The sequence below is a fragment of the Theropithecus gelada genome, chromosome 7a (assembly GCF_003255815.1).
Source record: "Theropithecus gelada isolate Dixy chromosome 7a, Tgel_1.0, whole genome shotgun sequence".
In the NCBI taxonomy this organism is placed as follows: Eukaryota; Metazoa; Chordata; class Mammalia; order Primates; family Cercopithecidae; genus Theropithecus; species Theropithecus gelada.
This window is the reverse complement of record NC_037674.1, coordinates 37,389,138-37,417,126: the sequence shown is the minus strand read 5'-3', so window position 1 is coordinate 37,417,126 and position 27,989 is coordinate 37,389,138. Positions and strand designations below refer to the sequence as shown.

Genomic DNA, 27,989 nt, shown 5'->3' with positions numbered 1-27,989 from the left:
ATCATCAATCAGAGCAACTTCATCTTTAAGATTAGAGTGTGGTGCAGTGACACACACGTGTAATCCCAGCTACTCAGGAGACCTGAGACAGGAAGGTCGCTTGAGCTCAGAAAGTTCGAGGCTGCAGTGAGCTATGATCAGGCCTGTGAATAGACAATGCACTCCAGCCTGGACAATATTGCCAGACACCACCTTTAAAAAAATGAAATTACCTTTGATGTAGGGCTTCTGTGTAAGATACCAGTTAAAGAAAAGATTCAGCAACAAATTGAAAATCACTAGAAATCACCACTCTGGTCCAATCCTCCCTTTCCACAGATAGGGAGAACCTGGGCCCAGAGGATTCGCACATTTGGTTAAAGCAGAACTGAAAGCTAACCTATCTCTCCTGATTTATATGCTCAGCCTTCTTCAGTCTGTTTCACACTCACCCTCCCTACTTAAATATCTTTCTCTTTTCCTGCCATAAAGGTTTACATCTGCTTTTAAAGAAGCAGTATTTTACAATTAGCCTAAACAAGACCGTCACTGCTAAGAACTAATAACAGGACTTTACCCTGAAAAGTCCCTCTCCGTTTTTAAGCTCTGATTACCACAAGTGACAGGCTTATAAGAATGTGATAAGCTGGGTTTTCTATTTCCAGCTCAACCACCCCAGGTGTGATTAGGCTTATTGATGCTGTTATTTACTAGTAATTAGCTTTTATGTGTTTTTTTTCCTTCTGGCAACACCCAGTTCCTAGAAGTTTCGCAAGCATTTCTCACATATGCAAAGGTGAATGAAGGGGTAAACATCACCATCTGTTCTGTATTTTCCTCCCCAGCAGGTATTTTTTCCCCTTTTCTTTTCCCCTTTATGGTATATTATGGGGAAAACAGTTGGCCAATCATCCAGCCAGAGTCACAGACACACTTTATGGACTTCGTCCTGTTTCCAGATTTAAATAAGAGAGAAAAAGAAACCGGTGTGATTCCAACCTGTGCAGCTGTTCTCTGGAGCAGTAATCCTTTATCTCCACTCCCCTCCTCTCCCATCTAAGTGTGTGCCGCCACCCTATGGAAGATTTGATGGACATGTACTTAAGCATCCTAAGGCCCAGAACTATCCTTTTAGTTGGGAACTAAAGGGTGACAAAGGTTGTCACTTTAAGGTGGATAATGATACAAATAAGCACCAGTTATCTTTAAGAACCACCAGTTTAGGGGCCGGTGCAAAGGATGAATTGCACATTGTTGAAGCAGAGATCATGAATAATGAAGGCAGTCCAATTAAGGTAACACTGGCAACTTTGAAAACATCTGTATAGCCAAAAGTTTCCCTTGGGGGCTTTGAAATAACACCACCCATGGTCTTACCATTGAAATATGTTTCAGGGCCAGTGCATATGAGTGGACAACACTTAGTAGCTGTGGAGGAAGCTGCAGAGTCAGAAGACAAAGAGGAGGAGGATGGGAAACTCTTAAGTCTATCTGGAAATCGATCTGCCCTGCAGGTGGTAGCAAGTTTCCACAGAAAAAAGTAAAACGTGCTGCTGACAAAGATGATGATGATGAAGAAGGTGATAAATGATGATGATTTTGCTGAAGAGGAAACTGAAGAAAAATCTTCAGTGAAGAAATCTACAGGAGGTATTTCAACCCAAATTGCAAAACAACAAAACCAGAATGGAAAAGACTCAAAACCATCAACATGAGATTAAAAGGTCAAGAATCCTTCAAAGCACAAGAAAAAACTTTTAAAACACCAAAAGGACTTAGTTCTGTAGAAGACATTAAAGCAAAAATGCAAGCAAGAATAGATGAAGGTGGTTTTCTTTCTTTTTTTTTTTTTGAGACAGAGTCTTGCTCTATCGCCCAGGCTGGAGTGCAGTGGCTGGATCTCAGCTCACTGCAAGCTCCGCCTCCCGGGTTTACGCCATTCTCCTGCCTCAGCCTCCTCAGTAGCTGGGACTACAGGTGCCCGCCACCTTGCCCGGCTAGTTTTTCATATTTTTTTTAGTAGAGACAGGGTTTCACCGTGTTAGCCAGGATGGCCTCGATCTCCTGACCTCGTGATCCGCTCGTCTCGGCCTCCCAAAGTGCTGGGATTACAGGCTTGAGCCACCACGCCTGACCGATGAAGGTGGTTTTCTTCCCAAAGTGGAGGCGAGGTTCATCAGTTATGTGAGGAATTGCTTCTGGGTGACTGACCAGGAGGCTATCTGAGATCTCTGGCAGTGGAGGAAGCCTCTTTAAGAATAGTTTAAACAGGTTGTTCACATTTTTTCATCTTATTTCATTTGTGTAACAGTTGATATCTGGCTGTCCTTTTTATAACGCAGGGTGAGAACTTTCCCTACCATGTTTGAGAAATGTCTGGATTCCATTGCCAAGAATGTGTTGTCTGAAACGGCTGTGTAGTATTTAAAGGTAGAACTCTGCCCTTTGCTTGGTTTTAAGTATGTGTGAAATGTTACTATGGGACATAGTAGTAGTGGTGGTCAGACATGGAAATGGTGAGAAGACAAAAATAAACATGTGGAATACACCCATTATTTGAAGAAAAAAGAAAGAAAAGCTTTCACAAAGATGTAGCTAATGTTTATTTCAGTGAGATTGGTGTTTAGGAATGAATAGTTTGACACAGAAGGACTGGTGACAGGGAAGAGCACAAAACCTTTTCTGGTACCAGTGGTCAGGGCATTCATAGTGATGGTTCCCTCTGCCCAGATGCTCTCACCCCAGGCCTGGCAGGGTGGCCCTGAGCTGCGTAGCATGAGCTCCATCTGCTGAGACAGGCCTTGCCGGACCCCCAGTCTCCATCATCTCACTCTCTTGTATTGTCGTCATGTGACTGCATGTGAATTTCCCTTGTTTATCTTGCTTTATTTTTAGACTATTCATCTTTTTTTTTTTGAGATGGAGTTCCACTTTGTCACCCAGGCTAGAGTGCAATGGCATGATCTTGGCTCACTGCAACCTCTGCCTCCTGGATTCAAGCGATTCTACTGCCTCAGCCCCCTGAGTAGCTAGGATTACAGGCACGCACCACCACGCCTAGCAAATTTTTGTATTTTCTAGAGACAATACAAAAGAGTATTGTAGAGACAGGGTTTCACCATGTTGGCCAGGCTGGTCTCAAACTCCTGACTTCAGGTGATCTGCCCGCCTCGGCCTCCCATAGTGCTGGGATTACAGGCATGAGCCACCGCGCCTGGCCTAGACTGTCTATCTTTAACCCCACCTAGGATGTGGACCCCATGAAACCCAGGACCTCATTTGTCTTGTTCTTTCCCATAGAGCAGTGCCTGAAAGAAGGCTTGTCATGAGTTGAGTACACATTTTCATCTCACCAATAGTTTATAAACTTTTTGCTCACCTAGAGCTATTAATGTGTGGGTTACCTCACTGTCCCTTTTGTGCTGTCACAGTCCTTCCAACCCTGTATAAGCAATTCATTCTATTAACTTCGTTTGAAATACCCAGAGTGGTTTCTGTTTTCATGACTTGACCTTGTCAAAGGGTGATGAGACCAGCACTCAATATCTGGGGTGAGTGGGAAGTAAATGTATTGTTTACTATTGAAAGGGAGAGCTATGTTAGTCAGGCACATTCTCTCTGAGCAGAACCTTCTGCTAATATTATATAAGGCTCTGGGGAAGCATGGATTTCAGGGATTGGAGGACATTTAGAGACATAAATGTGTTGACAATATCTGCAGAAGCACTCTCTGAGACTGTTGTTGATTGGCACTCAGAGGCATGTTTATTGAAATGAGTCCATGCAGCCTGGCTGACTTTGTAGAAGTGAGGGTTGACACTGATTGGTTGGCTTGCAAAAGCAGTCACTGAGACAAGTCGTTGATCAATAGAACAGGTTTAAAATCAGTTTTGGTGACTTCTGGTTACCATGGTTATATAAAAATCAGTCTTTCTGAATTAGTGAACACTTACTTTGTTTTTATGTTCAATTCTGACTGATAGACCTACCTTAGTCCAGGTTTGGACTCTAGGTCTTTTACAAACTATGTCCTTTATTAACTTTGTGACATTTCTTGAATAAGTCACTTAACTTTACTAAACTCCTCATTTATCAGATAGGGCCAATGATGCCTACCTTTCAGATTATTCTGAGATTAAGTGTTATAATGGTTGTGAACACTGTAAATTATAAAACATTCTGAAAGCATAAAACACATTTGAAATCCTCTTAAAATTCGGCAATATGCCAAAATGATGTGTAAACTTTAAAGTGCTATACAATTATAAATATTTATATTATCTTTTCAGTATTTAGTATTGTTTTAGTACTCATATTATTATCATGCCCTGGTCTTAAGTCTCAGCTGAAGTGTTTTTTTCCTCCAAGAAAATATCCTTAACTACTCAAGTCTTTATTGATCTTCTTTTTTTCTGGTTTTGATATTTATCGTATTTACTGAAAAAATTAGCCCTTATACTTATTTTATCTTGATTATTCACTGTAATTTGTGGTTATTGGTCTTATCTCCCCAACCCAGATTTTAGCTTACTTTAGGCAAGAATTTTGTCTTCATTAACGTCAACAAATCTCAGAGCTGCTGAGTTCATGAGACCAAGGTCAGTAAGTAATAGCACATGTACTCCCGCTCCATTGTGAACCTATAGAGACGTAGCTATGTTATTGAAGAGTGTTGTCCCCCTAAGCCCACACATTGCCTTAGGATTATTTCCATCACAGCACTCCAGGCAGCCACTCTAAGTTCAGTGGTATTATATCTGAGATAAAACCTACCGGCTATGGTGGATCTATGTTAATCTTCTCATTTTCCAAAAGAGGAAATTAAGACCCAAAGAGGAAGTGATTTACTCATGGAGCACAAAGTCAGAATGATAACTCATGTCTCCTATTCCTTGTCGTCACTCTTTCTTCAACATCATGAAACATGCTGCTTGTCAGTCTCCCCAAGGTGCCTGAGGCAGTGGCTGAGGTCATAGTGAATGCTCAATAAACACCTGTGGCTAACTTTCTTAGGGCTGAATTTACTCTGGTATTTGCAAAGCAGAGAGTTTCCACAATACTGTTGACATTGTAATTTAATATTGTTGGGTCTGCCTGGGTGGCAGCTTAATTCATGATTGTGAATTATCTGACCTTTTACTTCAGATTTGTAGTATTCAGACATTTTTTCTTCTATGACGATGTCCACAAAGGATATCCCAAATCTGCTAGCATGCATACCCACTCCTCCACCTCACTGCTTGCCAAAGTCTACAAGTTATACAAATGGAATCGTAATCGCACAAAACCTTCTTGGTTAAATATGGTAATGGAAAATACATTAATCACATTCATAATGAAAATTCAGTGTAAAAAGTATAAGTCTAAAAATATATTTGCATGAAATTAGTTTATTCTCCTCTCAGTAATTTAAGACTGAGTTTGATGCATTTGAGCGAAATTTTCCTCTCAGTTCTCTCTCCTGGGCACTTAACTGGGCACCTAACAAACCAATTTTTAAAGGCAGTATGTTTTTTAAACCCCAATGCCAATAGAATTTTTGCTGTTTGGAGGTGGTGGTTGTAAACTAAGTCTCGATGTCTTGAGAAAGGGAGTCTTTGCTCAGTAAAAGTCCAGACCACCAAATTCCTTCAGATAGAGTCTGTAATATGCATTAATCCATAGCAATAGTAGCTGTTACTTACCATTGTAACCAAGCCAGCCTCACTCTCTTTCATTTCCTACGTTATCTCTGGGAAAATAGTGGGTATTGTGCCTTCTACAAACAGGTTCAGGCCTGTGAAATTTAGAATTGTACCCCCTACTCCCACAAGTTCTTTCTTACTACATTTCATTTCGTAAAATAAAATGTGACCAACTAGGAAAGCCAATTTATGAATACTCTAATAGTAATGTTCATAGGGGCTATAGAAATGTTTATAGGTTTTGAGGCTGAAATTTCATCTCCTAGAATTTATTCTAAGAAAAATTCAGGCCGGGCACGGTGGCTCACACCTGTAATCCTAGCACTTTGGGAGGCTGAGGTGGGTGCATCACCTGAGCTCAGGAGTTCAAGACCAACCTGGGCAACATGGTGAAACTCTGCCTCTACCAAAAATACAAAAAATTAGTCGTGGTGGTGCATGCCTGTAATCCCGGCTACTCAGGAGGCTGAGGCAGGAGAATCATTTGAACCCAGGAGGCGGAGGTTACAATGAGCCGAGATTGTGCCACTGCACTTCAACCTGAGTGACAGAGTGAGACTCTGTCTCAAAAAAAAAAAAAAAAAAAAGAAAAGAAAAGAAAAGAAAAAACTCAAAAGAAGGAAAAAAAATTGGGAAAGTGACAAAACATTCAACAATAGGAAAATAATTAATCATTATATGTCTACCTCAAGGGCTGTGACACCAAAGGCTAATAGCAACATACACAGCTCTTACATTACAATCATAAATAAAAAATAGAAAAAATAGTATATATATATGTGTGTATTATTATACGGACCACATAAATATAGATATGAGTGAAGACTGGAAGGTAGTGAACAAAAGACAAAAATGATTTACATCGGAGTGGCAGGAGAATGGTGGTGTTTTAGTGGTGATCATTTTTAATGATCTTTAGTAATGCAAAAAGTTGGTAGTATACCAGTAGAGTTAGTATTATGGTATATGAAAGCAGAAAGAACACTAGTTTGGGAGTCAGAAAATGCTACCAACTGGTAATGTAAACCTGGAAAGTTATTTTGCTCTCTCATCTCATGTTTTTCATCTATAAAATGAGCAAGTTAGGCCGAGCACAGTGGCTCACGCCTGTAATCCCAGCACTTTGGGAGGCCAAGGCAGGCAGATCACGAGGTCAGGAGACCGAGACCATCATGGCCAACATGGTGAAACCCCATCTCTACTAAAATACAAAAAAAAGTAGCCAGGCATGGTGGTACATGCCTGTAGTCCCAGCTACTCGGAAGGCTGAGGCAGGGGAATTGCTTGAACCCGAGAGGTGGAGATTGCATAGAGCCAAGATCACACCACTGCACTCCAGCCTGGGTGACAGAGCAAGACTCCGTCTCGGGGAAAAAAAAAAAAAAAAGGAGCAAGTTATTTCTAAGTTATGCAGTTTTAAATTATATCATCTTTCATGGATTTATGTACTTCTTTAAGTTGTTGTTTGAAAGTGTTTGAAGATTTTTAAGGACGGTAAATATTTGTTAAATTTCAGGGTCTTGGTCCCAGTAAAGAAATTCTCAGGTTTCAGTTTTAAGCTTAGCGAAATGGGTTACACAAAATAAAAAGCAATGCATCTGTCTTGTCTCAAAACTAGTCTTTTTTTTAGCTGAAGAATTTGTAAGAATTTGATTTACCCACTTTTCAGAAAAGCTTGTACTTTTAACCTGCTACTGATTACATAATTAACTAGGCAGAAAAATGTCTTTGGAAGATGGAGAAATAGTATTATTCAAGGGCAATCTGATAGTATGCGTGAATAAATGGAAGTTTGACTGCCCTCTTCTAATTGTTGCAAGACACAGTGATATGTATATTTTCATCTTATGCGCTAACAAGTCAACAAATAAAGATCCCCTGTAGTGGCAGTATGTTCATCAACAAAATCTTCCCTAGAAGTGCTACTCGGAAGCTGTTGGGGGCCTGAGAATCAGTGTTTCCAGAACACATTTTACTTAGCTTGGCTCCAAAACTTAGTTCCTTTTCTAAGGCTGCCCTTCTCCCTTTCCTCTGCAGATGCAAGTCCAACCCACCTTTTGGGTATCCAAGGCCTAGCAGAGGCTTTGTGGTCACATCCACATGGGTCTGAATCATTGCCTTCCCCTCACCAGCTTTGTGGCCATGCTCTTCTCTGAGCATCATGATCTACCTATCAAGCCCTTCCTCACATAGCTGTGGCACAGAGAACTAATACTTAATGTCGTGGTATAGTGCTGGGAATTTGGTGAGTATTAAATAAATGTTGAGGCCGGGCATGGTGGCTCATGCCTGTAATTCCAGCACTTTGGGAGGCTGAGGTGGGCAGACTGCCTGAGGTCAGGAGTTTGAGACCAGCCTGGCCAACATGGTGAAACCCTGTGTCTACTAAAAATACAAAAATTAGCCGGGCGTGGTGGTGGGCGCCTGTAATCCCAGCTACTCGGGAGGCTGAGGCAGGAGAATCGCTTGAACCTGGGATGCCGAGGTTGCAGTGAACCAAGATGGCGCCACTGCACTCTAGCCTGGGTGACAGAGTGAGACTCTGACTCAAAAATAAATAAATAAATAAAAATAAATGTTGAGATGTTTCTCATTTTCCGATTCCCTCTTTTAAGACTCCTTGTCTATAGTACTGTTTGTAACACTTAACTTTGGCACCACATATGATTCTCAAATGACTCATATAACTAGTCTACTAACTCTCTTTGCTATAGGATCCGACTCTAAGATAAGCATCCATTGAACATGCTAGAAGCTTGAAGAGAAATCCAGTAACATCATCTATTATGAAGCAAAAGGTAGAGCTAATATTTATTGAGTGGTTCTAAATATTAGCCACTGTGCTGAGGACTTCTAATGTATTATCTCCTTAAATCCTTACAAAAATTTCATGTGGTAGGTAATATTTATTACTCCTCTCTACTAATGAAGAGATGGCATTTAGAAAGGCTAATTCATATGACCAAGAGACACAGTTAATAAATGACAGCTGAGATCTGTAACCCACATTCCTCTGATTTTGAATTTAAACTTTCCTTAAGAAATGAATTTGTTATCGACAATGACACTTGTAGAGTTGCTACAGAGTGCCCAGGGCCCACAGTCCAACTCCAGATTTGTAGATGGAGTGGTGCCTTTGACTAATGACTGTTAGAATCTGGCTCTGCAGCCGTATTCTAGCTCTGATGTCACTACATGGCTCATATTTCTGCTCCACCAGCTGCAGGATAACAAAGAAAGGAAAGGAGGGATTGTCGGCTCCTTGACAAAAGTGAACTCTATTAACCTACCTAGAAGAAAAGCAAGAGAGTGTCTAAGCCCCATCTCTAGTTAGACTTTTCTCAGATGATATAATTGTTATCTCCTTTAATTGACTGTCACAAAATTTGATCCTGCTCTATGATAGATGTCTTTTTCTCTTTTATCTGTATTGGTTCTGTTTTTTTTTTAGACGGAGTCTCACTCTGTCACCCAGGCTGGAGTGCAGTGGTGTGATCTTGGCTCACTGCTACGTCTGCCTCCTGGGTTCAAGTGATTTTCCTGCCTCAGCTTCCTGAGTAGCTGGGATTACAGATGCACACCACCATGCCTGGCTAATTTTTGTATTTCTAGTAGAGACAGGGTTTCACCATGTTGGCCAGGCTGGTCTCAATCTCCTGACCTCGTGATCCACCCGCCTTGGCCTCCCAAAGTGCTGGGATTACAGAAGTCAGCCACCGTGCCCGGCCTATCTATATTGGTTTTAAATGGCTAAATTAATGACTTTTGGAAAGAAACACAGTAACTCTTACTGAACACTAAAGCTGCTGAATCATCGCTGAATATTTAAAAATCTTGATGTTCCAGGTTTCTTTAATGGACCTGCATATTTTCTGAATATTTTATACCAAGATAATGATGATTATATTACATGAAAATTCGAAAGTACAGTCTCTATTGAATGCATATCGCTTGCACACCATTGTGAAGTCAAAAAATTGTTAAGTAGAACAGTTTTAAGTTGGGGACCATCTGTATGTTTCCTTCAAAAGTTCCTTATATGTGCAAGTGTTGGTGAGGGTGTTGAGCAACCAGAACTCTTACACCTTGTTGGTAAGAAAGTAAAATGATACAACCACTTTGGAAAAGAGTGTGTCAGTTTCTTAGAAAGTTAAATATATGGCTACCATATAATGATCCAGCTGTTCCACTCTAGGTATTTACCCAAGAGAAATGAAATCATACATCCATGCAAAGTCTTGTACATGAATTTTTGTAGCAGTTTTATTCATAAAAGCTTGAAATTGGACATAATCTAAATATCTATTAGCAGGAGAATGGATAGTGATTCTGGAAGCCTAACTTCCCGAATGGGGTCAGCCTCCCTTCTTTAAGCTTTTCTTATAATGAGCTCCACCATATAAAGAGCTGGAAAGTTGTCATTCCCATTCTTACAATAAGAAAAAAAAATGAACAAACTGAAAATTCATAACTGTTCTTAGACCTATCAGAAATTTGATGTAGCAAGGCAAACCACCACCCTGAAATCTGGAGGAACAGGCTGGCATGGAGAGTCGAGCCAAGATCAGCTTACCTGGAGCAGAAGCTACTGAAGCCATAAACTGATGGGAATACTAAATGGTTATTTTGACAAATTCCTGGAGGCTGAGTATGGACTAATGTGAGCATGAGATACTCCTGGGATCCACAGTCTTGGGGTTGGGGGGAGGCTATTGTAGGTGGCACACTTTCATGGGTTATTCCCAGAAGCCCTACCAGGTTCTCATGGTGAAGAGCTAAGAGAAAACTTAGCAGTAATCATTTTGAAATACTCTCAAAGCATTTTTCCATAACAAAAATCTACTCTTCTTGAGAAAAGGACTTTACCAGAGTCTTATGAGCTTAGGAGACGGGCAATTCCTCAACTTAAGCCCTGCTATCCTTCCCGTCTCACCTGGAGGAAAAAGGTTAAGAAACATTTGTGAAGGTCTCAACCCAGGGACAATGGTCCACTGCTAGACTGAGATTTAATCATAGCGTTATAGACTGCTTTCCCTTCCCGACATTTACACCATATCAACAGTGGTACAGGACATCAGTGGCTAACAGCTGAGAGTTTCAAGGCAGATACTTTATGTTAGAAGGTGCTCTTAGGGATACTCAAGACAACAGAGGAGATAAAAACATGGACATTAAAGGAAACTGGCCACAGATACTTACAGCTATAGCAAAGAGCAACCACAGCATAACTTCTGCAGATAAACATAAAGCCTCACATTTACCTCATTTCCTAGTATCTGATTATTCATGTCCAGCTTTCAATAAGGCACACTAGGAGACAAGAAGAAAACAATCTGAAGAGACAAAGCAAGAGAACCAGACTCAGATATGACACAGGTTTTAGAACTGTCCGACCAGGAATTTAAAATAACTATAATTAATATGTTAAGGGCTAGAATGGGAAAGGCAGACAACATGCAAGAACACGTGGGTAATGTAAACAGAGAGAGGAAAACCTTAAAAATGAATCAACAGGAAATGTTGAAAATTTAAAATGGCTTCATTAATAGATTGGGCATGGCCAAAGAAAGAACCAATGAACTTGAAGACATGTCCATAGAAATTTCCCAAACTACAATGCAAAGAGAAAAAAAAAGAGCAGAATATCCAAGACTGTGTGATGATTTCAAAAGATGTAACATACGAGTGATTGGAAGAAACAGAAAGAGAGAACGAAGCAAATGAAATATTTGCAGTAAAAATGGATGAAAGTTTTTCAAAATGAATGACAGACACCAAAGAACAGATAAATTAAATAAATTACAATGTGTTAAGGGAAGGGAAGGAGGAACTGGGAATACCCTATTATAATATAGCTACCTGCCCATGAAGCAGTACAGTGTGGGGGTATCCAATCTTTTGACTTCTATGGGCCACATTAGAAGAAGAATTGTCTTGGGTCCCACATAAAATATACTAATAATAGCTGATGAACTAAAGAAAATAAGCAAAAAAAAAATCTTATAATGTTTTAAGAAAGTTTACAAATTTGTGTTGGGCCGTATTCAAAGCCATCCTGGGCTGCATGCCGTCCATGGACTGCAGATTGGACAAACTTGGTATAGTGTTAGTTGAAAGGGATTTAGATTACTTGCAAATGCATAGTGCAAACACTAGGGCAACCACTAAAGAAGTTTTAAAAAGAACTATGACTGATATGCTAAGAAGGAAGGTAAAGTAAAAACCTATGAAATGTTCAGTTAAAACCAGAGAAATCAGAAAAAGAGAAGGGAAAGAAGAAGCAAATAATGAGTGCAAGGAAAACAGTTACAAACAAATAAAGGGATAAAAGAATTGGGGTTTAGTCATTCAACAGTCCTATCCATTCAGCAATATAAAGAATGAACTATTGATATAGGCAACAACATGGATATATCTCAATAATGCTGAGTGAAAGGAGCCAGATTCCCCCCAAAAGAATACATACTTAATTTTTCCATGTATATAAAATTCTACAAAATTTGAACTAATCTACAGTAATAGAAAACAGAATCAGTAGGGCCACGGGGAATTCTTAGCTAAGAATTTTATTAGGGGCCTATAATGGCTATGACATTAATTTGATGGGATTTTGCTACGTGCATGTACAGAATAGTAAAACTTGGGTTTGAAAACACCATGGGCTGTCGTGCATCTGCTTTATCTGTGAACTCAAAAGCCTGGAGGCAGAACAGTTTCTTACATGCCATGGTTAAACTAAGTCTGTGAATTGTTGAGGTGTGTATAAAAGAAAATTAGATTCAAAGAAATTATCATCTGGGAATATCTGAGCCATACTGAAGCTAGTATTTGAGGTGTAGAATACATTATCTTTGTAAAACCAGTGGACAATGCAGTGTTAAAATTTTTACTCAACGGATGCTATTTAAACTGGCATATTCTGTTTATTGTGTGGGTCTTTTCTTTGAATATGTTCAAAGAAAAGATATTTAAACCACAAAGGCAAGATCATGCCATATCATATATGAAGAAGATGTGAGTACTAAAGCTTGATGAGAAGAAACATGAGAACTCTTAAAAGCAGTTTTCTATAACCAACATGCCGTTGCCACACACTCCCAACTTCATTATTACTGGAAAAAGTTTTCCTCTCTTTATTTAAATCTAAAATATGTTTGGCACTTTGTGCTCTCAGATAGGTGTATTAAGTTACTTTGCAATGTGAATCTTCACTACAATCTGATACTAGCAAAGATCTTCAAGAAAATAGGGACCTGGCATTAGATTGACCTTTAGTTGAAATGGTCTAATGATAGAGGTAGAGCCAATTGACCAAACACTTGAGGGATCCACTAGAGGGCAGTAAAGTGTAAATGAAATTTAAATTTGCCCCAGAAAGGCTGTTACCACAAATATTTGTATTGCAAATAAGATTTCTTGAATGCAGAAACATTAGATTAGATTAGTGATGTACAGTGTTTCTCTTTTCCTGGAATTAGTAGTTGAAGAGTCATTAAGAGCAAAATGAAAATCAAATTGGTTCTAGTCTCAGCTCTTTTTACTGATTGTGTGATTTGGGGCAATCTAAAATTTGCTTCTGTGGTCCACTTCTATGATATAGATTTGCACAAAATGATTATTTTAAAATTTTTATTTATTTATTTATTTTTTGAGACACTTTCGCTTTGTTGTCCTGGCTGGGGTGCAGTTGTGCGATCTTGGCTCACTGCAACCTCCACCTCCCAGGTTCGAGTGATTCTCCTGCCTTAGCCTCCTTAGTAGCTGAGATTACAGGTGCACACCACCACGCCGGCTAATTTTTTTGTATTTTTTAGTAGAGATGGGATTTCACTATGTTGGTCAGGTTGGTCTCAGACTCCTGACCTTGTGATCCGCCCGCCTCGGCCTCCCAAAGTGCTGGGATTACAGGCATGAGCCACCGCGCATGATATTAAAAGGCACAAAAATATTAAAGTTCTTTTCAACTCTAAAATTTTATGCTTTTATAATTTATGATTCTATCTCAGCCCCTTTAAAACCTTTTTGATGAGACTCAGATTATTTGATCAACCATAATTTGCCATTAATGGAGATTCTGTCTGGAAATCACCACCACTATTTCATAAAAAATTTAGATCTCTCAAATGCATTGATTTACTTTCATGAAAAAAATCTACTTAACAAAATGACACATATATAATCTAGTGACAATAGTTATTGCAACATCTTCTGGAATAAAAACTTGCGCTATTTAAACTGTCAATGCAATTTTTTATTTTAAAAACAGAAAAATTAAAACCCACAATGATATTATACGTAGCCAAGTTGTTTTCATTCTCCATTTATTTTCCTTTTAGAGTGCTACATTTGTGAAATTGTTAGTAGTTACCCTACCAAAATTCCAAAATAATGAAGAAGGTTATACATAAAAAATGAATGTTGGCTTGAGGGCCAAGGAAATATTTACTGATTAGATAGAAGAGCACATGATAGATCTGAACTACTGTATGTCATCATTCATTTGGTTAACCACTGCAAGCTTCTGGATGTGGCTGATTTTGATAGAGTTATAGAATTCACAGTATTCTTCACATTTATTTAACGGTCATCATTATAAATACACATCACAGTAACCCCAATTTGTGACTGAAACAGAAACTCTTTTCTTTTTTTTCTTCGAATTTTGTATAATATTTATTTTATCTTTTCTAAATAGCATTTTTAATGAACATAAATGGATAAAACTGTGAACAATTTTAACAAAAGCAGAAACTGGCTGGGCATGGTGGCTCACACCTATAATCTCAGCACTTTGAGAAGCCAAGGTGGGATGATAGCTTGAGTCAGGAAGTAGAGGCTGCAGTGAGCTGTGACTGCACCACCGCACTCCAGCCTGGGTGACAGAGTGAGGCCTTGGTTCTAAAAGATAAAATGAAATAAAATAAAGCAGAAACCATTTCTGAATCCAGATAGACAATGGAGTCATATTTAACTCCATCCTGTATATTTCAATGTTTTCAATTTTTAAACCCTCATTTAGGATGCATTTTCCTATTTGCATAAAGAAAAAGAAAAAAAAATGCCCTGCTGGCAGTGAATTCAAGGGATGAGGAAAAATCATCCTCTAAAACAGGATTGTTAAATCTGGAATTATTATCAGAAGCCAGATGTAAAACCATGCAATCTGTACACTCTCCACTGTCTATTCCAGCAGATTAGCTCACCTGGTTACAACAAGGCTGGCGCCCATTTCTGTGATTCTGAGGCCAGTTAGCTTCCTCCTCAGAGCCTTAGACACATCAGCTCATCTCAATGCCTGAAGTTATTAGCATGAGATAATAAATTACTCATTTCAAACAATTTGCTTTTTCACCAAAAGCAGGATGAGGAATGCAAGTAGACACGAACTTCACAGTCAACAGTTTCAGAGAGAAGCTGCACAATTCTCGCAACTTTAATAGCGAGCCCTTTAGACACTGTGGTATTACCTACGTAGGAGTAATGAGTGAAATACTGATTGTCTAGGTTCAAATTCTGACTCTGCTCTTTGTGCCTCAATATCCTCATCTGTAAAATGGGCATAGCAGTGCCTCCTTTTGGGGATTGACATTAACAAATTAACACTTGTAAAACTATTTATTATTATTATTATTTGCAGACAGGGTCTCACTCCGGTTGCCCAGGTAGGAGTGCAGTGTCACTATCTCGGCTCACTGCAGCCTTGACCTCCCAGGCTCAGGTGATCCTTGCGCCTCAGTCCCAGAGTAGATGGAACTACAGGTGCATGCCACCTCGTCCGGCTAAATTTTCTATTTTTTATGGAGATGCAGTCTTGCCATGTTGCCCAGCCTGGTCTCAAACTCCTGGGCTCAAGCAATCTGCCTGCCTTGGCCTCCCAAAGTGCCAGGATTACAGGCGTGAGCCGCCACGCTTAGCCTATTACAACTATTATTTAAGCGTAGAACATTAAAATGGTTTCATTTTCTCCAGAGGTTTTCCAGTAAGATACAGCTAGGAGTATCAGACTGGAGTTTCAACTAATACTTCACTGTTGCTCTTGGACAAGTCACTTCACCTCTATTGCCTTCATTTTCTTATCTGGGGTCTTAAACAAAATGCTTCAAAAGTAAATGCTCCAAGATGGTCTCGATGCATGTTGTGGAATGCGCCAATTTTAAAATGAGGTGATTGGGGCAAATAGATGGCCAAGACACTTTCTAGTTCTAACACTTCACGTGATTCATTATTTCCCAGGAGTGTGTGGTACATATGGTATGCAAATAGCTGTCTATATTGGGAAACACTGTAGAACCATTCCATTTGCTGAAAAGAATTCTGGAGACATCTATGGAAAATATCATATCTTTTACTGGGATAGTTAATCTATAATCATATCTGCCAGTGTTGGACTGAAACAGGCCTGATGAGAAGAACAAATACACGTTTATTTTGTACCACGCGGCTATCAGTGTCCGGAGTCCCCTGGCAGAGCGCCCCGGGGAGGGCTGGGCCCTCAGAGCAGCAGGAGGGCGCCCAGGGACAGCTCACCCTGGCCCAGCAGGCGGCCCCGCTCCCGGCCGCGGCCCTCGTCCCAGGCCTTGACGCGAACAGCCAGGCGGCGCACCTCGTCCTCCGAGAGGCCGTCGAAGCAGAAGTCCTGGTCAAAGGAGGCCTTGCGGCTGCGCCCCACCACAATGCTGCATTGCCGACGCGCGGTGCCCGGCGGCCGCAGGACGAGGCTGAGGCTGCAGCGGACGGCGCGGGGCCCGGGGGCGCCTCCCGCCAGGCCCTCGGCGCGGAGCAGCCGGAGACGGAGGCACCCGGTTCCCGGACAGTACTCAGCGGCCAGGCGCAGGGCGTCGCCGGCGCGTCCCAGAGCCACGGTGCCCTCGGCCCCTAGGCGCTCGGGAAACGGGACCCGGCACAACGGCGGGCTCGCGGAGGGGGCCCGGGCCGGGAACTGGGAGCCCGCGCGGCGCTCCTCGTCCTCGTTCCCGCTGGAGACGGAGCGGACGCGGGCCAGGCGGCGACTCCTCCCGGCCCGCAGCGCGCGGCTCAGCAGCCCGTCGGGGACACGCAAGAGGCGGCAGCCGCGGGGCCGCGGGGCGACCGCGTCTTGGGGCGGACGGGGACCGCCGGGGGCCGCGGGGGTGGCCGGGCCCTGAGCTCGCGGGTAGCGCAGGGTCCCCAGGAGGGCGTCCGGGCCGCCGCCGCCGCCGCCGATGCCGTAGGTGTGGGCCCGGGGTCGGGGCGCGGGCGCGTCCCCAAGCAGGAGCGACTCCTTGCGGCGAGTGTGCGGGCTCTCGAGCAGCACGCAGAAGCCGTAGGCGGTGCGTACACGGGGCAGATGCGGCAGCGACAACGCGGCCTGCGAGCGCGGGTCCCAGTCCGTGCGGCCGGCGCCCTCGTCCGTCTCTGCTTCTTCGACCCAGGAATTCCGGAATGCAGCCAAGGCCAGGCGGGGCACGAGCCGCGGTGGGATGCAGAACTCGGGGATGCGGTCCGGAGTGAGCACGTTTGCGCACGCGGCGGTGGTACGAGACTTGGCTCTGCGCGCCCGACCTGGGAGAAGCCAGTCTCCGCTCCGCCGAAGGCACTCAGGACCGAAGCGGAGTCGCTCCAGGCACCACATCTGGCCACACTCTGCTGGAGCTTGTCTGCCTGCAACGCACAAAGGCACAACGATCGTCAGAGCGAGCCCCTCGGGGTGCAGTAATTCCTGTCCCTTTTCTTCTATTAATACTTTCGGGGTGTTTCTTCCTGCCTTTCCCGAAACAGGTCAAACTGCTCTGCATGCTGCTGTTGCAAACTATTTTTCAGTGAGCGAAAAACAATTGTTTTTCTCTTGTCCTATCTCAACTCCGTTGTAATACACACTTTGGAGCTTGTTTTAATCTCTATCCGCCCTCGCTGGCCTAAGGCAGAGATTCACAAAATACTGGATTGTAACTTCAGTCGCTCTGCTCTCTGTGCCAACGATTGCCTTGCAATCGTTTCCTGACTCTGGACTATAGCTGTCTAGTCCTCAGCTAGAATTAAAATAATTGTTATTCCTTCCGGGAAACTGTGGCTTGTTCTCCCCTTGCAGAGGCAAAGAGCCTCAGACGAATTCCCCCGGGGAATTAAGAAAGCCGATGGGTCCCTCCTGAAATACCTGAAGTCCTGCGTCAGATGGGTCTCTGCACCTTTCTGCCTGGGACACCGACCAGGAGAGGCGCTTAGCCGTTGGGAAATTCAAAGCGCGCGCGGCAGGGTTCAGCACCAGTGTTCAAGGACAGCCGGCCTGAGCTTTTATACTTGTTGCCGGGACCGCGTGCCAGTGGGCCGAGCAGAGGGGCGCTGCCTGGTAACCTGACGCCAGGCCCTCCCCTTTCCCTCTGCCACGTGGCTGGATTTGCTGAGCAAGGCCTGGAGACCCAGTTCTTTCTCTCTCCGGCTTCAGGTGGAGGTGTTTTCCTCAGAAACCCGGAACAAGTTTCTGTTTCCTCACATGCAAAATGGTATTAAGTCTCTACTATACCGCACAGTCATTGTGAGGATCGACGGGCGTAATGAATGTGAACACGTAGAAGTACTCTACATTCACCATTAAAATGAAGACAAGACCGGTTTGTCTTATTCTTGCCTAATACCCTTCCCCAAATCCAGCTTCCCAGTTGTCCAGCTTTCGAAGTTCTTTACTTGCTTTCCGGTTGTCAGTTCTGATTTTAGATGTTCTTTTCTGATTATAAACCACTCTGGGTTAGGGGGAACATTTCATGTCTTGATCGGGGTGGAGTTACAGAGGTGTATCCATATGTTAAAAAAAAATCAACTAGTGTACACTTAAGATTAGAGCACTTTATTGTGTGTACGTTATATATCAATTTAAAAAAATCACAACCTACTTCTTAAGCCATGTGTGCTGATTTTTTATTGGGAAAATGTACACTTGCATGCATCTGGGCAGTTGGAATCATCCTTTGGAGATGACCACATCTGGCCTTTCTAGGCCGTGCCCACCAGAGAGACCCTTTTCCTTCCTTTTGAAAACTAACCCGTGTTCATTTTGTAAGAGAATTGCTTCCAGTTAGCTCAGGCTGAAAGAGATCTGAGGCATTTTGTTCAGCGTTCAGGCAGATGTTTCTGCCTAAGATACTGCCTTGCAGATTATTCACTTATCTAAATAATGTTTAATGAATTAAATTGAATTCATGCAAAAGTGATTTCAGGATAGGGCATGTGCATTTTGTTTCCAGGACACACAAGCACTGTGCTAGATGATTTACATATAGTCTGTAGAACTGTCACAGAAACCCTGCATATTCAGATCATCCTTCTTTTATAGATGAAAACTGAGTCTCAGAGGTCAAGTACCTTATCCAAGTCACATAATGATGGGAAATGGAGGAAATAATACCTACTACTGGGTATAAATGAGCTGTTTGGGGAATTAATATAATAAAGTAAAATACTTTGCACCATGCCTGTAACATGGTAAGTGCTAAATACATAGAACTGATTATTATAAAGATAGAAGGAAAGTTGTAAAGTATAGTGGTTAAGAAAATTGGACCTGAAATCAGATCTACTGTTAATGCCAGAATGGTGGCTATGTGACATTGAGCAAGTTACTTAACCTTTCTAAGCCACAGTATCAAATTTAAAATTCATAATAGTGTCAACCTACAGGGTTATCATGAGTATAAAGATAATGAATATGAAGAGTTTAGCATAGGGCCTGACATACACAATGTCAGATATAATATTATTATTACAGAAGACAGCAAATGCTCATTAGTTCATTCATTCAAAGCAATATGTACTGAATGTTTTCTGGATTCCAGCCACCATACTAGGCAAGTAGATACAGGTTGTCCGTAAAAGATCATTATCAGCTATGTAAATCCATAAATGATGGAATAAAATGATGAGGATAAACTATTTGAATTCCATCTGGGTGAGGCAGGCGTAAGAAGAGACTACTGAACTTTATTTATTTATTTATTTGTTTATTTATTTATTTATTTATTTATTTTTAAGACAGGGTCTCACTCTCTTGCCCAGGCTGAAGTGCAGTGGTACAGTCTTGGCTCACTGCAACCTCTGCTTTCTAGGCTCAAGCAGTCCTCCAACCTCAGCCTCCCAAGTAGCTGAGACTACAGGCATGAGCCACCACACCCGACTAACTTTTTTTTTTTTTTTGGAGAGATGGAGTTTCAACATGTTGACCAGGCTGGTCTTGAACTCCTGGGATCAAAGTGATCTGCCCACCTCAGCCTCCCAAATTGCCAGGATTATGGGTATGAGCCACCGTACCTGGCCTGAACATTACTTATATGTTTCTAGTAGGAGGCAGGATTAATGGTTCTCTGGATTTACTGTGCCCTTGACTAGCTATGCCATTTTTTTTTTTTTCCTTTTGAGACAGGGGCTCACTCTGATGCCCAGGCTGGAGTGCAGTGGCACAATCATGGGCACTTCAACCTCAACTTCCCAGGCTCAGGTGATTGTCCCATGTCACCCTCCTGAGTAGCTGGGACTACAGGCATGCACCACCACCTGGCTAATTTTTGTATTTTTTATAGACATGGGATTTTGCCGTGTTGCTCAGGCTGGTGTGAGCCACTAAGCCCAGCCTACTTCTTTGTCTTCAAATCACCGCTACTCTTTGCCAAAATTCTTGGGCCAGGGCTAAATCTATGGGAAAAGTTTTACCAAATTATATACTTGAGGGCCATGTGCATGTGTTCTGACTCAGCTTTTCTCGTGAGACAAGATGTTGTTAGCCCTGTTGAGAGCTCCTGTTTAAAGTGATTAGGAGCACATATCAGAGTTTACAGTCTGAGAAGTTGGCTGAAAAGTTGTTCAGCAAGTTAATGAACCTGTTTGAGCTCAAGTTATAAAATGAGGGTAGTAATACCGACCACATAAGATTGTTATGGGGGTTAAAAATATATGCATGAAAATGCTTGGCTGGCAGTTAAGCGCTGGCTAACAGCTATTATTATTACTATCATTATTTTATTATGAATGTTTGCTTGGCCAGGGATTAGCTGATCCACACATGGATTCCTTTAGAAACATTTTTCTCCTCAGGCAAGCAAAGCAGATTTACTTTGTTTTTATTAATGATTCACCTTCTTTAGTAACACCTTAATAGCATTTCCTGTACATGATTTCTTGAAAATAGCAGAGATTTGCCATTGTGTGGCTGGTCCCTGTGACCCTGTTAAGCCTTATGTTTTACTTAACTCGGAAGCATAAGCCAACCACCCAGTACTTGGGAGGATGGTGTAACAGGGTGCCCGAAACACACAAATCTACTCAGAGGAAGACAGTCGCTGTTCCAAGCTCCCAGCTGTAGCTATTGGAGCTGGAAAACAATTCTGTAAAGTGAGCATAAATAGATCACATACCATTGAGAACAGAGGTGCTCTAAGAGTAAAAGGAAATTAAACATTTCACAAAATATAGGAGGTTGAGTGTCAAGGAAAGCAAGAAGAGAGATTACAACCAATAAAATACCAGTGTTCTGACTTATGCACCTTGTTCAACACAACTAGAGTATGGAGTACTGGAAAGAATACAGAGCAGGGAGTCAGGACACTTGCGTTTGGCTTTTTGCTCTGATAGTCACTAACCTGTGGGACTTTGGGCAAACCCTTAATTCTCCCTGGCACTCAGTGTCTCCATCTGTCAATTGAGGGGGTTGGATTAACAGGATGATCCTCCCTCTGGCACTAACATTCTACAATCCACTCCCGTGCTTTCTTCTAGTTAACCTCCCTAACTTTTCCTGCAGTCCATGGTGTCATGGCTTATACTCCAGCTTTCTCCTCCATTTCCTTTCCCCCAGATTCTTTGTGCTTTTCTCCAAAAACTCTAGGGTTGGGGAATAGGGTATGGGTGGTGGTTAGTGTGAAGTTTTTTTTTTTTTTTTTTTAAACATTTTTCAGTTAATTTTTAAGTGTCCCTAACCTATATTTTTAACAGAAATAATATTTTGCTCATCTGTTTTTGTTTAGTCTCTCATTGAAGTTTAGTTTTGTAATTTCCTTTGTTGTCATTCTCACTGTTCTTAAGCCAGAATGAAGGCAAGACCTAGAATTAATTAGAATGCTCATTTTCTTTAACCTCTGTATCCAAATTGTTTCTGATATAATGCCATACATAAGGGTGCTAATGGTGTTTCTTGACACTGGTTATAGTTTGTTTGAAATTGGGACTGTACATTTCTGACTTGTTAAATAATGGAAGATTTGGGGCATTACTGAATGCACATAATCAATTCCTTAAAACATGCTGAAAATGGAAAATGGTAAAATTTAAAGCTTTTTATACTATATGGTACTAGCATTTTTTTTGTACCAAAAATTTAGAGCCAAATTTTCCACCCTGAGATTTATTTTTTCTACCATGAACCTTTCAAAGTAAGATCTCTGAGAATGACTAATAGCCCAGTGTTGATTAAATTGTATAATTACTGGAAGAGAAAAGGGTGGCAGTGCTCAGGGAAGCAAAGGAAATTAATATCTGCTGTGTGATTCTGGGTAAGTTACTTAACATTCTCGAGCTTAATTTTTCTATAAAATGAGGACCATACTACCTGCATTATTTACCTCAGAGATCTTTTGTGAGGATTACACGAAAATGCCTACCTTCGCATGATGACATGACGCCTTATGAAGTATAAATAAGTATAAATGAAACATAATAAAATTTAATGATGCATATGAAAGCACATTTACACATTATTTTTTCAAAATTATAAAGTCATACCATAGAACTGTAAGGAATTACTTTATTAGACAAAGCATTAGTGTTCCTCACTTCTCCCAAAAGATTGTGCCTATTATTCCACCTGCTTGACCAAGCTATGTTGCCTGTGCCATCTTTCCTATCATCTTATACTGTTATTCATACATCCTTGGATTGGTTTCTTTAACTTTGTATGGTACATGCCTTACGTCAACCAGAACATATATTGCTTCTTTATATTCCTCTTGGTGTATAGTCAGTGTGAATGTAAAAAGGAAGCGGGATTGTTAGGGTGTATGACGAGAAAGAATCTGGAGAAAGTTTGAAGACAGTGTTCTAAACACTGGGAAGTTATTGGATGTTTTTGAGCAGGTGACCAACTTAAGCTCACCCATGCTTTGGGAAACCAAGTCTGGTGTTCATGAGAATAGATTGGAGGAAGGAATAACTGGAGGCTAGGAAGTGAGTTTCAAGGAGATGGCGTGGTCCGGAAGAAAAACACGGAGAATTTAGGAAGGATGGAGAAAGCAGAATAGACAGGTTGGGCTGTTATTTGGTTGTGGATGGTGAAGAAATCCAAAGTGCTTACTAGTATTTTGTCTGTGTGACCAGCAGGAAAAACAAACGGTTAAAGATTTATCTTCTTAAAGAAGACTGCAGTGTGCAGGAGTGGGAGAGGAAAGTGATCTCGCTGGTTAAAACTGACTGCGTCTTTCTTTGTACCTTAAATTTTATTTAATACACAACCCCAATTGTAGCCATTTTTATTTTCTTTCTTTTCCAGTGGAGCTTCAACTTAAGATTTTTCTTTGTGATCTTGTGCAAGCCTAGGTTGTTTAAGAAAAATACACGAGTATTTTCTCAGACACTTCCTCGTCGCAAAACACTTAATAAATGCTTGTGACTACAAATAGTCAGCATTTCTTAGGTTTCTTTCTGTTTACTGCATCTCAACAACTTCTGGAAGTATATTTTAGGAAAAAATGTCCAGTTCTCTAAAGAGGTGTCAATGGGTGGTTAAATTTCACAAGGGTTGAAAGACCTTGTGGTATAAAAGCTCTGCTTTTAAGGTCGTGCTACATCAAAGACAGTTCAACGATAGCATGGAAGAAAGTGACACATAAATAACAAGTAACTCATACTTAAAAAGGCACTACTGCGTTTTGTTTTTTATTTCTGTAATGAGATAGGTAACTAGTCAGTGGCTAGTGAATTAAAAGCGAATCTTAGAGAAAGGGAAAAGAATGAGTTTCCCACAAAACGCGTATATTCAGTTCTCATTCTATGATATCTGCCATTTGATGTGGTTCTGTTCCCTTCCTCCCACTTTTAAATTATTTGTCGCGCGCCAGTGGTCCCAGCTACTCAGGAGGCTGAGACAGGAGGATCCCTTGAGTTCAGGATGTCAAGTCTGTAGTGAGCTATGATTCCGCCACTGCATTCCACCCTTGGCAACAGAGCGAGACCCTGTCTCGAAAAAACAAAACAAAAAACCTGTGTGTTTTCAAGGAGCAGAGACCAAGCCCCAGGCGGAGTCGAACTCTAGCAGGACAAGAACGCAGTCTGTCCTTTTCCTCCACCTGATCCAGAGGTGCAAGGGTGGTTGCCTAGGTGACGCTCAGCGCACACTCCAGGCCCGGCGGCTCCGGACAGAGCCGGGAGGCGGGAAAGCAGAGCGGCCACATAGATGACCCTGTGCTTGGTAACTCTTGCCCTCCCTTGTTCTTCTCGAAGGTCCTTTTTTTCTCGTGCACGGCTGCCGAGACAGGCTCAAGCTAACTTCCCCTGCGCGCCTCCTCCGGCACCCAGAGGGCCGGGGCTGCGAAGCCCACAAGGCCTCTGGATCACCACAGGGCCTCCGCAGCTACCGGCCGGGCGACGGCGCGCCTGCGCACAGGCGGGGTCACGCGCGCGGCGCGGGGGTGGGCCGGCGCCGGAGGGGCTGTCATTCGTAGCGCTGGTCACCGCCCTTAGCTGCGGCCGGGTGGTTCCGGCTCCTCCCTCCCAAGCTGCCTCAGCCCCACCATGGTGCTGGAGTCGGTGGTCGCGGACTTGCTGAACCGCTTCCTGGGGGACTATGTGGAGAACCTGAACAAGTCCCAGCTGAAGCTGGGCATCTGGGGCGGTAAGCGAGAGGGGCGCGGCCGGCAGGCTGCGGGCGCTGAGGGCCCAGCCGAGGGCTGCTCCGTCCGGGATCCTGCCCGGGCCCTGCTCCCTCCGCCGCCCGAGACTCCCCCTTCCCGGTGCGGCAGGTGCTCTACGCGGGAGCCTCTGCCGCCCGCGGATTCTCGGGGTCCCAGTCCCGACCCCGGCTGGGGAGATGCGGCGGGATCCCGCCGGCGCTGCCAAAGTTCCCACCTTTCTAGTCCTCCGAGGCCAAGCCCTGGCCCTGCTGTCCCTGCCCTGCGCCTGCTGTCCCTGCCCTGCGCCTGCTGTCCCCGCCCTGCCCGTCTCTGTGGTCCTCTCGCTGCACTCAGCGTGGCCCGTTTGGCCCTACAGCATAAAGACAGCCCTTTCTGTTTCGGTAGCGCGTGGAGTGAGCATGGTTGTCTGGTCATATACGCTCGAAGTGGCACTAAAAAGAAGGAAATTGCATTTCGCAGTTATCTTCACTATCATTTTACAGGGAGCAAGAACTGGCTTCCTTCTCTTTAGGATTACCGGGTTTGGAGAGGAATAGACAGATCTTTAAGAAAGGCGTGTGCTTAGAGATTCTTACTCTTAATGCTTTCAGCTCCTGTGAAAATTATTTCTTCCTTTAATATTTACTTTTCCGTCAATACGAAGAGGATTTTGAATTTTGTTTTGGAGCAGTAGAGGGAAATTCAAGCCTCGACCAGCATCGTCATTAATTAGGTGTCTGCTTGGTTGTATGCCCAGGAATTTATGCCAAAGTTTTTATCCTGGAGATTAAGTGTATAGAAGTATTCAGTAAATAGTGTACTTAAACATGCACTCTTCAACAAGCTTAATCGTTTGCATGAATTACGTGTTAAGCTTTGAGGACTTTGGGACTTTCTCACTCCACAAAAGATGTGGGAAGTTTGTCAGCTTTGGAGGAATATTCAAAAAACGACTCAAACTTATGGATCTGCTTTTAATTCAAGCAGCAACAAATAGCTATAGACTTCCCCTGTCCACTAGGGTAACCACTAGCCACTGTAGCTGTTGAGCACGTGATATGAGGTTAGTGCTAATTGAAACGTGCTGTTAGCATGAATTAAAACATCGTTTTGAATAAGTATTACTCCTAAAGAAGTAGGAGAAAAAATATAATACCTCTAATTTTTATGTTGCTTATGTGTTGAAATAATATTTGAATATATTGAGTTAAATTAAATATAATATTAAAATGTATTTCCTGTGTTTTTTAGTTTTACTTTTTTTCTTTTTAAACTTGGCTTCTAAAATTTATAATTACATATATGGAACATATAGTGGGCATTGCTGTTTATAGAACCGTGAGTGATACCCTGAATTGCGGAAGAGCCTGTTTTTTTTTTTTTTTTTTTTTTGTCTTTTTGAGACAGGGTCTTGCTCTGTTGCCAAGGCTGGAGTGCAGTGGCAAGATCATAGCTCACTGCAGCCTGCAACTCCTGGGCTCAAGTGATTCTCCTGCCTCAGCCTCCCGAAGTGCTAGGATTACAAGTGTGACCTGTAGTGCCTGGCCAAGAGCCTGTTTTTAATAGGTGGCTGATCATTTGATTGGTTCACTGTGGTTTGCCCAACAATACAATAGTCCCTTGGTATCTATGGGGGATTGGTTTCAGTACCCCTGACCATACCAAAATCGGAGGTTGCTCAAGTCCCTTAAATAAAATGGCCTAGTATTTGTATGTACCCTATGCACATCCTTCTGTATACTTTAGGTCATCTCTGGATTACTTATAATACCCAGTACAAGCAAATGCTATGTAAATAGTTCTGTTGTTTTTTAATTTGCATTATTTTTATTGCCGAATTGATATTTTTTATTTTTTTCCCAAATATTTTTGATCTGCAGTTGGTCTGTAGTTGGTTCAATCCGTGAATATAGAGGGCCTACTGTACATACTTTGTTTACATCCCCCCACCACACTCAATGCAATGTAAAAGAAAGGGAAGTAAAGAAAGAGATTTAAGGACATAAATGACCAGCACCTTCTGCAGAAATGAAGTGTTTCTTCAGAATACTGGCAATATCATTTCCAGTAATTCCTTATAGTTTGTAAACATTTGAAATTCGAAAATGCACTGGAGTAGCAAATCTGAAATCTGAATAGGCCTAGTGAATGGTGTGCTGTGTTGGACAAGCCACTTACCTTATTGAGCCTTAGTTTCTTCATCTTAATTTAAACTTTTATAGAAAAAATATTTTAAATTCTGAAAAGTTTAAATATAATAATATTTTAAATATATTTTAAATAATATTTTAAATAAAAGTTTAAATAATATAATATTTTCATGTAATTACTCATATTTTAATATTATATTATGGCATATTTACTTTAGACATTTTCTTTTTCAGAAGATAAAACGTATGGATATGGTCAAAGGTTCCTTTGCCATCAAATGTTATTCTCCTTTATCTTTAAAATTGGAGGTTGGAGTAGGTAACATCTCTAAGGTGATGCCAATATCCTGTTCTTCTAATAATGGTTTTACAATGACATTGAGGAGTATACTGCATGAAGATTTGGAAGTTTTTCACAACTGAAATTAAAAATGTTGTAATTTTATATTATTTCCTCTTTTGTCTTTTTTTTGGTGAAATCTAGAAAAGGAGACTTACTTTCATCTCATTTAAAAATTTTTAGAATAAAGTATTCTGCCAGTGGCCAACATTAACTTTAGAATAGGCCTGAGCAAATAAACCCATTTCTTTCGCATGTTGTGTCCAGTGAGCATCGTCAGGGATTCTCCTAGCTTTATCAGCTCACAACTCTGCCTCTATAAAGTTTTGCTGCCTTTTATTTTTGTGGTTGCTTAGAGAAAACTAGAAGTCACGAGCTTTTATCGTTATTGCACAATCTGTTGTTGATAACCCTAATTTCTCAATAAAATTGGAAGGCAAGATATCTGAGTTGATTTTTCCTGTTCTTTCAAAATATTGCTAAAGAAATTTGTCTTCATTTTTTTTGGGTATACAAATGGGAATATTAATTTAATAAAATAGCTGATATGATATCCATGATGTTGACAAGTTTTACAAAAAATTGAAAATTGTATATAATCTTGTTTGACAACTATTTGCTTTAGCAGATAAGGTTTACAGTTCACAGAGTTTTTTGTTGTTTCTGTTGTTGAATTTTCAAGTCTTGAGAAAGGGAAGAAGAATTCATCTTGTAAATATTTCACATACCTGATCTTACTATTCTTTGGAATCAATTGATAAACTACTTTGATACATCTTAACTGGAATATCTAACTAGCCTAAAGCAGTGATTTTCAATGGGAGGTGACTTTGTACCCAGGGGATATTTGACAGTGTCTGAGACATTTTTGGTTGTCACACTGAGGGAAGAGGTGTGCTATTGGCATGTAGCAGATAGACCCCGGAGTACTAAACATTCTGCAATGCAGAGGACAACTTCCTGCAATGAAGAATTGTCCAGCTCAAAATGTTAG

General features: G+C 41.7%; 2 protein-coding genes and 1 pseudogene across 3 annotated transcripts in view; 2 read left to right on the top strand and 1 right to left on the bottom strand.

Annotated features, from left to right (window-relative positions):
* Positions 1-1,056: 1,056 nt before the first annotated feature.
* LOC112628048 lies at positions 1,057-2,235 on the top strand (annotated as a pseudogene).
* Positions 2,236-13,967: 11,732 nt separating this feature from the next.
* On the bottom strand, positions 13,968-18,304 carry C2CD4A (C2 calcium dependent domain containing 4A). Its single transcript, XM_025390238.1, has 2 exons — positions 17,797-18,304; positions 13,968-17,303 (listed from the first exon to the last, which is right to left on the bottom strand). Exon 2 carries the CDS (start codon positions 17,272-17,274, stop codon positions 16,156-16,158), a length of 1,119 nt encoding a protein of 372 aa, XP_025246023.1. The 5' UTR covers positions 17,275-17,303; positions 17,797-18,304; the 3' UTR covers positions 13,968-16,155.
* A 6,010-nt stretch (positions 18,305-24,314) lies between these two features.
* Positions 24,315-27,989, top strand: part of VPS13C (vacuolar protein sorting 13 homolog C) — a 194,147-nt gene continuing 190,472 nt past the window's right edge. The window contains exon 1 of one of the 2 annotated variants that reach the window (XM_025389713.1): positions 24,315-24,507. In XM_025389713.1, the coding sequence (XP_025245498.1) occupies positions 24,408-24,507 (100 nt within the window). In that variant the 5' untranslated portion in view covers positions 24,315-24,407. The remainder of the gene's footprint in view (positions 24,508-27,989) is intronic. The other variant, XM_025389712.1, reaches the window with a different exon arrangement.

Excerpts from the sequence above, each read along its gene's own strand:
- C2CD4A (XM_025390238.1), bottom strand. The coding sequence starts at position 17,274 with ATGTGGTGCCTGGAGCGACTCCGCTTCGGTCCTGAGTGCCTTCGGCGG.